Below are 14950 nucleotides of genomic sequence, written 5' to 3'. Positions count from 1 at the left end.
CCTGAGCTTCTAGTTGCCTACCACATCAACAAACTACTGTGTTCCCTGGCCAATATCTCTGTCGCCAGCCATGCTGCAGTACTCCAACAAGGCTCATTGCAAGCGGGAAGAACAAATCTCATTTTCCACCTTTGAACCCTGTAGCCTTCAGATCTCAATATCGAGTTCAATAATGTTAAGGCCTGGATACCTCCTTCCATGCCACTGTCTCCCTAATAGAACTATGGTAATCATTTATACACCCAATGAACACACTCGTAAGAACTAACAACCTGTGTTTATATAGTGTTTTGATCACAGCAAAATATCTCAAGGCACATGGTCAGTGTGTTATCAGACTCCATACTTTGGAAGGACATACCGGCCTTGGAAGGAGCACTGAGCAAACATCCCCAAATAATACATGAACCCTGCGGTTAAATTACAAGCGATTCTCAGGTGATGATTGCACTCCCTGGAATTTAATACATTGCGAGGAACAATGTGTAACTTTAAATTTAATTTATCTTTTGTGTTAAGAATAGGGAGAACACAGTTTTGTTTCATTTGTGAGTTATTCTAGGTACTGAGAAGTCTAAAGGCTTGTATGTATACACTTATTTTTCATGAGATTTCACATCACTTGTAGGAAAGAGGTGGGATTGCTGGTTTAGTTCATTAAAAAATGTTTAAACAAAAACTGCTGTTGCCTAGTGACAGGGATCCAGGGACACAACAGACTGAAAAAATCCAGAAGTCAGTATGTGTGTGTGTGTGAGAGAGAGAGAGAGAGAGAGAGAGAAGGGGTGTGTGTGTGTGTGTGTGAGAGAGTGAGAAAGAAGAGACTGTGAATGTGAGAGACAGACAGACAGAGCCAGGGAGTGGAGACTGCAGGGTTGAACTCTCCAGTAAGAAATCCTACAACACTGCTGAAAACTAAGTTTAGGGAACTGATGTGTTTTCTCCCAAAAGTGACTTTTAGTTTGCAGTTTGTTTTGTGTGCTTCAGGGAGAGACATCAGCTGAAGAAAAGCATCAACCAAATGCACAGGAAATTGAAGGAAGGAAACAGCTGTAGCTGTGCCAGCCTTCGTAAGAAGCCTTAATGAGAAGATAATGGTGAATCTTCACTGGGGTTTTGGTGATTGTAAACCTATTTCTGGGTAAAAAGAAATAATGAAAGTTTGAACCCTTTCTGATGTTTGTAATGAAAACGCACGTTTTTTTTGTCTCGTGTTATAGGTTGCATTCCTTTTAATAAAACACATTATTCTTTATATCAAAAGTACACTCACAGACTGTTGTAAATGGTTTCTGTAGCTGACTTTCATAGCTTAAAACAAACAAAATGTTATGCCATCAAGCCAAATTTTAACCTGGGATCTTATTTGTCCAGTGTTAACATCAACTTGGATTGTAGCAAGGCTAACAAATGTTTATTTTATTCTTGCATATAAGTGTAGACATTAATGGCAAGGGCAGTATTTGTTACCTATCACTCACTACCCTTGAACTGAATGGCTTCCTAGGTAATTTCAGAGGGAAGTTGAGAGTCAACCACATCATTGTGGGTTTGGAATCACAGATAGAATTGACCAAATAAGGGCCAGACATTTCCTTTCCAAAAAGGCACTCGTGAACCAGATTTTTTTTTAAAGAAATGACAAATAATTAGAGGGAGGAAATTCAGTGATGGCGATGGCATTTAAATCAAAGGGTGCTGGTTTGAGAGGGCACTCAGCTCTTTGAACCCCAAACAGGAACTTTATTCTATCAAATGTCAACAACCAATCACTTTTTGAAGGAAAGTGCAAGCAGAGCAGAAGTCCTAATTGTTAATGCAGACCCGCCTGGTATACTTACTGGAAGGAGGGTGGCCGTGAATCTCCAATGCCTCCCGTTCGCTCAATGGGGGGAGGCAGATCTGACTGGCTGTCCGCACATGTGGATCCAGTATCTGAGTGGGAACCTTCTGCAGACACCAACTGGAATGCAAGAATAAAACTGGCATTAAACCAATCAGCAATAACTTACACTTTATTGCAATTCTTTTTGCACAGCAATCAAGCTAAAGTGCTTCACAGAGAGAAAGTGGACATTGAGCTGCATTCGGGAGGAAAGGAAACAAATAACAGAAACAAAAGTTTAAAGATTTTATAAAGTATGCAAAATTTCCCTATTTATCCGACTCAGTTACCTAACAGAAAGAAAAGACCAGGTTTCTGTACTCAACAACAATAACTATGTATTACAAGTAATTAGACTCCAGCTGCAGAAAAGCAAGTATAACTGCTGGCATCTACTAATACAATCTGTAATCCTTTGCGAAATCCTCCCTCCTCCACCTCCCACCCCCTCACGCACACAACTAGGGTAGAATCAGTAATGGTAGAGAGGAAAAATAGGAAAGATAGTTCATCAGACTTTTCCCCAAGTTTAGTTGTTAAATGATCTTTATGACTCTGTTGGACAGCAGATTGTTTCAGACACCTTTCTCCTGACATTTCCATTGGTTTGGAAGAGACACAGGGCGGCTGGTGCACTTATACAAAGTCCCTGACTTATCAGTTAAAACTCAAAGCTTATAACAACTCTTCCAAGAAGGATAAAGTGGGTTCCTTCAGGTTAGTAATGAGTTTTGACTGTAGGGATCAGAGACACTGCTCCCATGCTGGGGATGAACTGTACGTTTCTCTCTCTCTCTCTCTGCAGTTTGTTCCCAGCTCCAAGCTATTTGGTTACCAGAGAACCAATCACATCTGTTAGCAGGCAAAAAGATCTCTGTCACTGATAATTGGTCACTCGTCTATAAACCAAACAATTTATGATTGCCAGCAAAAGCTGCTTCGGTACACTCTCTCGGCTCCAAATAGTCCGCAAATCAGACTTCGCTTACTACTTGTTCCAACAGTCATTCAAAATGCTTGCCATGAATGTCAGGTTACTTGCTTTCGAAAACTGCAGTTACCCCTTCATACACTGGTTTTAAAACAGTTCTTTCTCATTTCAGTCCGCAGTTTTTAAAAACACAAAAATAACAAGTTAAGGTTCTTACAGTAATTATCATTAATGCAATTAAATATCCTCCAGCACTGACACACAATGGTAGCGGTGTGTACTGCCTGCAAGATGCTACTTTTTATTAAAGTAGTCTGGAGGATAAATGGCACAGTCCTTCATAAAAATGACAAAGGCACAAATGGGACAACTACTCTTTTTTTTGTTGCCTGATTGCAGACAGAATTCATAAATTCTTACATAAGGCCATTCAGCCTGTCAAGTCCATACCAACCAATAATAATGGCTGATCTGTATCTTAACTCCAGCTAACTGCCTTGATTCTGTCAACCTTTTGCCAAGAAAAATTTCGCACAATTGTCTTAGGTATAAAGGCTGGAGACCAGATCCAGTTCGTAGTTCATGACATAAAATGTCACTGTACACAGCATTATCAAACCAGAATTCTTCCATCCCTCGAACTCAGCACCACTTTCCTAACCTGCAACCTTCTTCCTGACCTCTCCGCCCCCACCCCCACTCTGGCCTATCACCCTCACCTTAACCTCCTTCCACCTATCGCATTTCCAATGCCCCTCCCCCAAGTCCCTCCTCCCTACCTTCCTGCTCCTTGGATGCTGCCTGACCTGCTGCGCTTTTCCAGCAACACATTTTCAGCACAGGGTGACTTAATGCCCACTGCCAATGAAGGGCTGGATAACCTTGCTCCATCTGCCCCACACCAAGTCTTCCCTTATCCACCTTAGGGAAATACAGGAATTTCTACCTGTTCACTTGCACCATTGTGAAAGAGTACAGCTGGTTCTCACATAGTGGTAAGGCCTGTCCCCACTGTTCTAAAGACTCCAGACATGAACTGAAAGGAGTTACACCAGCTCAATATGTTCCTCAGTGGAAGACTAAAGGATTAGAGTCATATTACATCACCTCCCTCCACAAACTGAGATAATGGTGTTGGCTGTACAGTGCACTTGCCATGACTCCAACCATTAGGGAGCTTCACCATCGTTGGCAGCAGAGAGGCATGCCATACATTTCTCAACTTGTCACTTCTTAAGAATGAAACCCACATCAGTTTGGAAGATCAAGGTCTTGAGTTGGCAAGGAGAAGTCTACTGGGTTCTTCATGCTTTCGTTGCGACAGGACGGCTATTTTGTTAGCCCCACATTTTCAGCCACAGATCCTTGAGGTCAGGAAGCATGTGTCAGACCACTTGTTCCACTTCACTTTCTAGCTCTGAGTCATGTCACCTCACCTAGTCAATGTTTACACTCTCCAGGTCAGACTACAATAAGAGTGCCTCTTTGAAGGAATGGTCACTTACCTTGATTCTATTGATGATTTGGGTAGGTTTGGGGGTGGGGACTCTCTCTCCTCTCCCACTTCAAACCAAAGTGAAGCATCTTCACTTGTATCCCACCGGTGAAATGCATGGGAACGGAAGCAGAAGATTTGCTGATTGCATCAGATATTATCTCTCCCAATGAAACTCGTCTGAAGCATAAAGACCAGCATGGACCAGTTGGCAAAATTGCCTGTTTCCATGTCCTTTTAGATACACTGTTGTTTTGGGGATCACAAGCCAACTGAAGTGAAAAATAACTCACCCATGACACCACTCGACCATTGAAGCAGGGCAACTTGGCATTGTCATCTGATATCTCTTCTTTTACAACCCTGCAGGGATATGGAGATGGTGTTAGTTTACTGAAGCACCCACCACCACATATATTTCTGAACCAAAAGATTGTAAGGAGGCATTTAGCAATCAAGCTTAAGACCCTTCCATGGAGGCTGACCAGGAATATGAAAAAACTCCCATCCCTGGAGATCCCAATCTCAAATACGTACACTTGTCCTCTCTCGTTACTCCCAACCAGGAAAAATCCTGATCTTGTTCACAGCACCTACACAGAATGGCATATATTAAGGGATGATACTGAGGGGTGTGACTCCAATCTGCTGTCGAATTGCTCGTTAGCCTTGGGTCATTGCATAGAACTCTCGCTGATGAATCAGAACATTGTAGATTCAAATCCCAAACCATTTTGGATTCAAGCATTTCATCCTCTGACTCTCTGATGCCATGCTGAGGGATTTCCATTACCGTCTTTCCATTGACACTGCAAACCAAGGTCCAATCAGCCCTCTCGTGAGTGTAAAAGATGCTGCACATTATTTTAAAGATGAGTATAGTGGTTTTCCTTGGTGCCTTGGTCAATGTTTATCCCTTAATCAACAAATATAGCATCTAGTTATTGTCACATTACTGTTCAAGAACATAAGAAACAAGACCAGGAGAAGGCCATCTAGCCTCTAAAAGCAATTCACTAAAATCATGCATGATCATCAATTTCAGCCCTACCTTCCTGCCCAACCACATATTCTTCAATTTCCTTAGTGGCCAAAAATCTATCAATCTCAGTCTAGAACGCACAGATTGATAGCAACTCCAAAGACTTATGGGACGAATAACCCAAAATATTCACAACCCACTGGATGGAGAAATTGCTTAGCTTATTCATTAAACGGAGATACTGATCCCCAGTTTTACTCTTGCCCTCACCCCAGACAGGGAACAGCTTCTCAGCACCTTCCTTCTCAAGCCAGAAAAATTTAGTAAGTCCAATAAGATCACATCATTTTTCTAAACTTTGGAGAGAAATGCCCACTGTAACCTACTTTTCTGCAAAGGGCAATTCTAGGACCCTTCTAGTGAACTTTGGTTGCACCCTCTCCAAGGTAAATACATTCTTCTTTAAATAAGGTAACCAAAGCTGTGCACAGTTCTCAGGATGTGGCTTCCCAACAAGACTGCTTCCCTGTGCAGTCCAACGCCCTTGCAATAAAAACTGCCACACCATCTCTCTTATTAATAACTTGGTACCTCTATGTTAATTTTCTTTGATTCATGCACAGGGATATTCAAATACCGCTTTGAGAGAGGTTGCTGTGAGGAGATTAGCTGCATGTTTCCTGTATGACAACTGTTCTCACACTTAAAAAACATGTCAACAAGCTGAGAAACATATTGGAATCTTCTGAGATCATGCAAGTCTTTTCTTCCCTAGGATCTTGAAAACACCAATAAGTATTTCTCCAGAACCTTCTGTTATCCAGTTTCAGTCAGAAATGTCAAAATTAATGACATTTTATTTTCATCAATAGGGCCCCGAGATTAATTTGTTCAAGCTTTACAATCCAGATAAGATTTGCTGACTATTTTCTTTCTTTCTTTGATTACGGGGTTGAGTCTCCAGAGTGGAATTTTAATCCAATCAGTCTACTGACCCAAATGGCCGTGTATGACCAGTTTAGCTTCCGTGTTTTAGAACATAACTGGTTGAACAGCAGCAAGCACACAGTGCTACATCTGCGGAGATGCCATGTTATACAGGGCAAACAATGGGATTGGCAGAAATGTGAAATTAAAACAGACAATACCAGAAACACTTAGCACATCAGGCAGCATATATGGAGAGAGAAACAGAATTAGCATTTTAAGTTATTTGTTTTAACCCAAGATGACAGAGACACATTGGGCCAAGTAGCTTCTTTCTTTACCATCAACCCACCATGATTCATGCCTCTCTATAAATTGCCACCTTGATGCGGGGAGAAGGCTCGAGTGTTCCACTGCTCACAAGTATGATGCCGTGAGGACTTCTCAAATCCTGGCAGAACCACCCACGATGGGAGGATTGCAGGGAAAGAGCCAGATAAGGCACAATCGAAAATAAGAGTCAAAAAGTGTGGCACTGAAAAAGCACAGTGGGTCAGGCAGCATCCAAGGAGCAGACGAGTCGGCATTTCAAGCTTAAGCTCTTCATCAGGACTCTCCTGCCCCTCGGATGCTGCCTGGCCGGCTGTGCATTTCCAGCGACACACTTTTTGACTCTGAGCTGTAGCATCTGCAGTCCTCACTATCCAAAATAAGTCCTCAATGGGAATCGAGGTGGAAGATATTCTCAATGGTTGTGACAACGGATGAAGGCTGCACCAGTAGGGAGTTTAACCTCCAGCTGTTAAGGTTGCCTCATCAGTGGAATTGGATATGTCTATTGTTTAGGACCTACTCCTTAAGGAATGAAGAAGCATTTCCATATTAAAAGACCTCCCACACTAGGCATTTACCGATAGGAATTCAATACCCCCACACACGACACAAGCCCTGGGAGATCGGCAACAGGTGATGGGGACAGGATTGAGAGATCTGGAAGTCCCCAGCTTCTAACCAACACGTCAGCAGTTGATTTCGTTGTTTGGTTCTTGGGCTCTGAACAGGAGAGCATTTCGGCAGTTTTCATGTCACTCTGCTCAACCTGCTCAGGGAAGGGGCTAGAAAAGGTGCCTTAAATATAGTCTGCTCTGTCACCAACGTAGCTGGTAAAGCCATATCCAGTGGGTTCATCTATCTGAGGGCTGGACAAAATCAAACTCAATATCAGAACCCGGAGGTACATAGAAATTCATCAACAACCTCCATCTTCTCCATGACAAAGATGTCAGAAACGGTCCTCACCAAGATAATACGACAGAATCCCCTGATGTCTAACCTAACCCTATCACAGGAATCCAGCAGAGATGTGCCGTCACCTCCATCCTTTTCTCCAGGTTCATCACCATCATTCTTTATCTTTTTAAGAACAAGCTCCTCAATGATATGGACATTGTCTACAGACTGATGGGAAATTTTTCACAATCCAAGATGAAAATGATATTGAACTTGATGAGTTTGTGGAAATTCTGAACTTGATAAAAGTTTGTGGAACTTCAGTATGTGGATAACAACATCATCTCCTTTCTCTCTGAAGAGAAGCATCAAGCATAACCTAACACCTTCACGGAGGCATACCAGCCTCAACCATAAGAAAACTCAAGTCCTTTATCAACCCACCCATCCATTAAGAGCAATGGAGATTTCCTCCCAAATATGAAACATTTCCTATACATGGGAAGCTACCTCTCATCTAAGGCCGACGTCGATGCAAAGATTCAGCATCACATCCAATCTGAGAGCTCTACCTTTTGCCATCCACAGGTGAGAGTCTTCAAAAACCATAATAATCGTGCTGGGACCAAGATACTTGGTTATTAGGCAGGCATCCTCCCAACTCTTCTATATGACTCAAGTACATGGATTGCATACCATACAGATGTCCTTTCAGACGTACTAACCAGGCTGTTTAAGATGGATTCTCCATATCAGTTGAGAGGACAGGCATACAAACATCACTGCCTTTGAAATATTGAAGAGCACCAGCATTAAGGCTGTGATCATCTGAAACCAACTCCACTGGGTGGGCCATATGCTTAGGATGTCAGAGTTCTAACCACCAAAGCAAACCATCTTTCCCCAGTTCAAAGGAAGACACTCACATGAGAGAAGGACAGAGAAAGTGTTTCAAACACTCCATGAAGACTTGCCTGAAGAAATGCATAATAGATATTAATACATGGGAGTGCCTCATTCAGAAGAAACCAACTTGGAGAAAGCTGATGTATGAAGGGACACAATTCTTTGAGGTCATGTGTTAGCAGGCAGAAGTACAGAAAAGGAACCAGGTAAAGGAATGCCAGTGATTCCAAGGCCAAGGACCAACTGCACTTCCTAGAAACACTTGCCAAATGTGCGGTCAGAGGGATGGCTCATCAGCCACACAAGGTCCCACAGAGTCCACCATGACACAGAATTTCCTAGGTGGAACATCATACTTGTTAATGAATGATTGACAACATCTACATGTTATGCCTTTTAGCATGAAGTCATCAAGAGAAAATGCTGTTTCTCTCTCCACAGGTGCTGTCATATATACTTACAGTTTTTTCATTGGGCCCATTAGATAAATCTTTGTTTGCTGCCTCTTTTCATTACCTTCATAGCCTTCTTTCCTACCCTATCCATCAGCTAATTTGGCAATGATATTTTCCTGTTCTTTCACCCAGGCACTAGTCCTTGAGAAACATCACTAGTTACAGTTTCCCATCCTGAAACCCTTTTATTCAAACTCTCTGCTTCCTGTAGGTTAACCAATTTCCATTCATGTCAACAGATCATCCCAATAACATGGATGCTCATCTTGTGCAGTAATCTTTATATAGCATCTCACTACACACCTTTCAGAAATCCAAATACATCAACTTGTTCCCTTTTATCTATCTCCTACTTGACCCATCCTCTAAGATTTGTCAAAGATAACTTTACTTTCAGAAAACCACATTGATACGGTCTGTTACTAGGCATTCTAGCATTTTCCCAATGATAGACATCTGACTAACTGGCATACAAATTTTTTCCTTCTGTTTCCCTGTTTTCATGAATAAGAATTTGACATTTGCTGTTTTTCATTCCACTAGGACCTTCCCAGAAGCTAGGGAATTTTGGAACAAGATCAGGGATTATTAGTTACACCTCGTAATTTGGTATCATCAGCAAACCATTCACATTTATAATTCTGGGTGCAAATTGTTTACAGAAAATCTGAACAGTGTGGCACGAATCCCTGTAGAACACCATTTTTCACCAGTCTGAGTAACTTCCCTTAATTTCAACCCTGTTTGGGTTTTTTTGTCTCTTAACTCATTCAGCTACATGACTTTGAACCTACATATCCTGACCACTGTCACAAGCCTCTTATGTGGTACCTTGGATGAGCAAATAATTATTAGGAGAAAGTGAGGTCTGCAGATGCTGGAGATCAGAGCCGAAAATGTGTTGCTGGAAAAGCGCAGCAGGTCAGGCAGCATCCAGGGAACAGGAGAATCCACGTTTCGGGCATAAGCCGATTCCTGAAGAAGGGCTTATGCCCGAAACGTCGATTCTCCTGTTCCCTGGATGCTGCCTGACCTGCTGCGCTTTTCCAGCAACACATTTTCGGCAAATAATTATTAGAAAGACCAAAGTTATTGTCTTCAATCCCCTACTCACTGACTCCAATCTTGTTGATGACCCCTTTCTCCTGATTGTTTTCTTCCCCAGATCACGATTACTGCTATACATAAGTCCCATCAGGGTTTTCTTCCTTCCGCAGCTCCTCAATTCTACCCACATAGATTCTATGCCTTATCACTCTATATCACTTCTTGCTATTGGTTTAATTTCATTTCTTACTAACAAGGCAACGCCACCTCTTCCACCCATCTGTCCTTTTGACAGGACATTTTTCCTTGGATATTTAGTTCCCAGCCCTGATCCCCTTTCATAATCGATCTCCGCTCCCTGCCTCAGCCCATTTATTCCTAAACCCCTTGGTAGATTCTGGACTACACCAATAGTCTCCTGGCTGTCCTCGCATTTTGCATTCTTCACAAACTTGAACTCATCCAAAACCCTTCTGTCCACATTAAGTTTGGACTGAGTCACGTTCATGCATCACATTGTCCTTGCTCTGATCTAAACACTGCCTCAACTTAAACTTTTCATTCTGGTGTTAAAATACTCCATTGGCTACTCCTTTCCCTATTTCTATGCTCTCCTTCAGCGCTAAGACCTCAGAGACCTTTGTACTTCTCAAATTCTGGCAATTTGTACATCCCTGATCTTCACCAATTTACTGTCAGTAACCCTGAACTCCCTAAAACCCATCTGCTTTTCTCTACTCTCTAAGAAGCTGTTTTAACTCTTCCTAACTGATCAAGCACTTGATCACATCCATTCATACACTCGTGGTTTAGTGCCAATTTTCTTTAAGATATTGCTTCAATGAAGCACTTTTGGTCACTTCATTACCTTAAGGGTGCTGTATAAAGGCAAGTTCTTAATGTTGTTGTTGTCATCTGTGGATCACATATCCTGCACTGCTTACAGAATTAAATAAGATGAATTGAACAGAACCTCCCTTTTTGAAATTCACATAAGCTATTCTTCATAATGTTCTCCATCTCCAGATTTTAAAAAAAGGTTTGTTCAGGATACGTGCGTGTCATTGGCCATTTATTGCCCACGCACATTATGCAGCATCTGTAGCATTATTCTTATCACCATCACTAAGCTCTCTGGACTATATTTCCATGGGTTAGTTCTACATCTCCCTATTTGAAATTCAGAATTACACCACCAGCCTTGTTGCAAAACTGAGTGTGCTAAGATGATAGGGTCAGTATTTCTACACTTGCATGTAAGAGAAAATAAAATTTGCAATAACATGAACTCGAAGAGAGAAATAATTAGGGGAAACAGCCGTACGTCATGATTTAATATCCTGACCACCACCTCACGGTCTCTCATGTGTTTGTCAAGCACAATCCAAAGGCAACAGATACACAACCCTGGGTGTGTTATTCAGATAAAGACTGTCTTTCAGGAAGGGAAAACCATTTTCAGCTTGCCGAACAGCAGGAAGTGGTAGATTGAGGCAGAGACACCGTGGCAGGAAACTGTGGTGTAATCACAGGCCTCACCACAGACCACAAATCGCCTTAATTTGATTCCAACCCACTTTCAATGCGTTGTTGCAGAGCAAATATTTATTTGGAGCATTTTATTTTGCTCTTTACACCAACAATTTAACACTGCTTGCACACATAGGATTAAGATGCTGTACTGAGGAAGCAAACCGTTGTGAAAGGAAGCATTCTGCCAATATTAAACTAAGGCCCTGTTTGCCTTCTTGTCCTCAGTTCTGTTCAAAGAAGAGCAGAGATGCTGGATCTCCTAAACAACTTTAATTCTTCAGCCTCATCACTAAAAACAGATTAACAGCAACTTATGTCATTGACTGTGTATGAGATCTCCTTGGGTTCAAATTCAGTAAACAGTGAGTTTATTGCAAAACTAATTGGGAAGCATTTTTGGGTGGCCTTGGGATATGTGAGGTGAATAAAAGGGCTTGTATTTATACGGCGCCTTCCACAACCACAGTCTCAAAGCATTTTAAGCTAATTAAATAATCTTGAAGAAGTCACTGTTAAGTAGGAAACAAGGCAGCCAAATTTCACACAGCAAGAACTTACTCATCTGCAATGTAATAATGAGTAGATAATACTTTTTAATGATATTAGTTGAAGGATAAACATTGGTCAGTACAATGGGGAGATCTCCTCAGATCCTCTTCAAAATTATGCCATAGAATCTTCTATATTCTCTATTTAATGGCTCAGAATGAAAAACAGCCTCTCTGACAGTGCAGCATATCTTAGTAAGGGCTTTTGCCCAAAATGTCAATTTCGAAGCTCTTTGGATGCTGCCTGAACTGCTGTGCTCTTCCAGCACCACTAATCCAGAATCTGGTTTCCAGCATCTGCAGTCATTGTTTTTACCTAACGTACTGGGAGTATCTGCCTAGATTTTATGCACAAGTACCTGCGCAGGGATTTAAACCCACAACCTCCTGACTCAGAGTTTGGCAGCATGCTTATATAAACGCAAGTTCTTTGTTTGTCTGCTCCATATTTCCATCCTCACTTCACCCACACCTCCTCCGCACAGGGAATAATTGGCAGGAGATTGGGTCTACACAGAATGCAAATGCTGTGCAAAGTTATTGCACATTGCAGGATTAGATCTCATTGCTGAAGTTTCCTGAATCTCACATGTTGCATGTCTCTAAATCTCATTCCCCACCACTGACGCTCGCACCCTCAGTTACTTAGAACCCAAGCTCTAGATTTTCCACCACAAACTCTCTAGCTCTTTAATCCCCTCCTCCTTTAAGATGCGCGCTTTTTAACCAGACATTTGGTCACCGTTCCTAATGTATCCATAAATAAAAACAAAATATTGAACATGCTGGAAATCTGAAATAAATCTAAAAAGTTCTGAAGAAGAATCACACTGTATTCAAAAATGTTAACTTGGTCAATGTCTCGATATTTGATTCATTTGTCAATTCTTCATCAATCCCACTCCTGCAAAACATCTTGGAGTCATAATTTTAATACAATAAAAGGTACCATATAAATGCAATGGTGCTGTTATTTAACAGAGCACTCCCACTATCATTTTAAATGGAGGGAGTGCTCTTCTCTGAGAACAGGATTTGCTCAGGTCAACATCCTGAGGGACGAGGGAGAATGTGAAGATCATAAAAAGAAATAGAGAAAAGCACGAATGGAAGAACACTAATCTATAACCTTCACCCGGTCCCCCATTCTCACCCAGACCCCTCACCCCACCTCCCATTCTCACCCAGATCCCTCACCCTGCCTCCCATTCTCACCCAGACCCCTCACCCCGACTCCCATTCTCACCCAGACCCCTCACCCTGGCTCCCATTCTCACCCAGACCCCTCAACCCACCTCCCATTCTCACCCAGACCCGTCACCCCACCTCCCATTCTCACCCAGACCCCTCACCTTGCCTCCCATTCTCACCCAGACCCCTCACCCTGCCTCCCATTCTTACCCAGACCCCTCACCATGGCTCCCAATCTCACCCAGACCCCTCACCCCATCTCCCACTCTCACCCAGATCCTGCACCCTGTCTTCCATTTTCACCCATACTCCTCTCCCTGCCACCCAGAAATAAGCCAAATGAACCTTTTGCCAAACTGCTGCCAAAGACATTCCTCAGATAAGGAGATGACAACCTTCTCACAGTAAACTAGATGCTGTCTTGCCAATGCTCTGTTAAGCAATATGTCCTCACTTTTATACTCCATACACTTGCAATACAAACTGAGGGGCTTGTCACCTCAAACATACCATGCTGATAGCCTCTTCCACGCGCTGCATACAATCGACCTGTATTCTCTGGAGTCTAGCAGTTTGACAAGACAATAAGAAATAGGAACAGGAGCATTTAGTTCAGTTCTTCAAGCCTGCTCCGCCATTCAATAGGATTATTGCCAATCCGATATTCCTCATATCCACTTTCTGCACTTTTCTGTAACCCTTGATTCCCTATTGATCAAGAATTTGTCTATCTCAACCTTAAATAAATACAAGGAGTCTGCCCTCACAGCTTTGTGTAGCAAGGAGTTCCAAAGACTCTCAACCCTCTGAAAGTAGAAATTTCTCTTCAACTCAGTCTTAAATTAACACCCCTTTATGCCGTGACTATGCCCTCAGGTCCTAGACTCTCCCATGAGGGGAAACACTCTCTCAGCACTTACACTTTCAAGCCCCTTTAGAATCCTAGATGATGCAACCGCATCTTGTTAATCTTATTGAAATACGTACAACTCTTAGAGAGTTTGATAGAGTAGACAATAAAAGGTCTTTTTCTCCAGGCTAGAGAGTCAAGACCTCTGGGTCACTATGAAGTTAGCCATTAAAGACTAAGGTTTCATCATAGGGTTGTGTACATCTGGAAGTCCCTACCCTAGAAGGCTATAGATACTCAGACACCAAGTATAATTGAAACAAAGGTCTATGGGCTTTTGTATTCTAAGGCAAACGAGGGCTATGAAGATTGGGTGAGAAAGTGGATTTGGTGTAAAGGTGTTAAATCAAAAGGTTGAGTTTAAAAAAAGGGGGAATGGAACTGGCTTAAGGGGCTGTATGACTAGGCCCTGATTCTAGTTTTACCGCTCTTCGATATTCACAGGTCAAGGGCCATCCTGTATAGAGATGATGTCCTGCTGATGAACAGATGAACAAAACTGTTCTTGGTCACTGTGCTTAATGAGTACAGGGACAGCTTTGATCGGTAATGCACGTAGACCATCTGGCATCACGAGAAGTCAGTTAAATCATTACGGTTTCGTCAAGTGTATCAATGGACAGCCTTAGAGCAAAACTAAACTCACTCGCCACACCTACTCCAGGCTGACTGCATTTTAAAAGCCTATGTCTCTCTCCAGGGTGAACTGTGCCACACAGCAGCTGTCCAACAGGAGATGGGGGATGGGTGGGGGGCGGGTTTGGGGGGGTGGGGGTGGAGTAGTGGGAAATGTTCCAATGAAAGGCTTTCCTTGATAACATTTTGTTAGCCCTAGACACAGCTAGTCAAGTGCTTGTCCAATTGCTTCAACTAGATCTAAAAAGTCTTTTTTAAATTTGTTCTCAGGATG

General features: G+C 42.3%; 1 protein-coding gene across 1 annotated transcript in view; it reads right to left on the bottom strand.

Annotated features, from left to right (window-relative positions):
- LOC122556138 (segment polarity protein dishevelled homolog DVL-3) overlaps positions 1 to 14950 on the bottom strand; it is a 122191-nt gene that overhangs the window by 87457 nt on the left and 19784 nt on the right. The window contains exons 2-3 of the mRNA XM_043702621.1: positions 4605 to 4674; positions 1842 to 1963 (exon numbers count right to left, since the gene is read on the bottom strand). Of these exons, the coding sequence (XP_043558556.1) occupies positions 1842 to 1963; positions 4605 to 4674 (192 nt within the window). The remainder of the gene's footprint in view (positions 1 to 1841; positions 1964 to 4604; positions 4675 to 14950) is intronic.

This window comes from Chiloscyllium plagiosum, chromosome 13, assembly GCF_004010195.1.
Source record: "Chiloscyllium plagiosum isolate BGI_BamShark_2017 chromosome 13, ASM401019v2, whole genome shotgun sequence".
Lineage (NCBI taxonomy): Eukaryota > Metazoa > Chordata > Chondrichthyes > Orectolobiformes > Hemiscylliidae > Chiloscyllium > Chiloscyllium plagiosum.
Note: the sequence above shows the minus strand (reverse complement) of the source record. Positions and strands in the feature narration are given on the sequence as shown.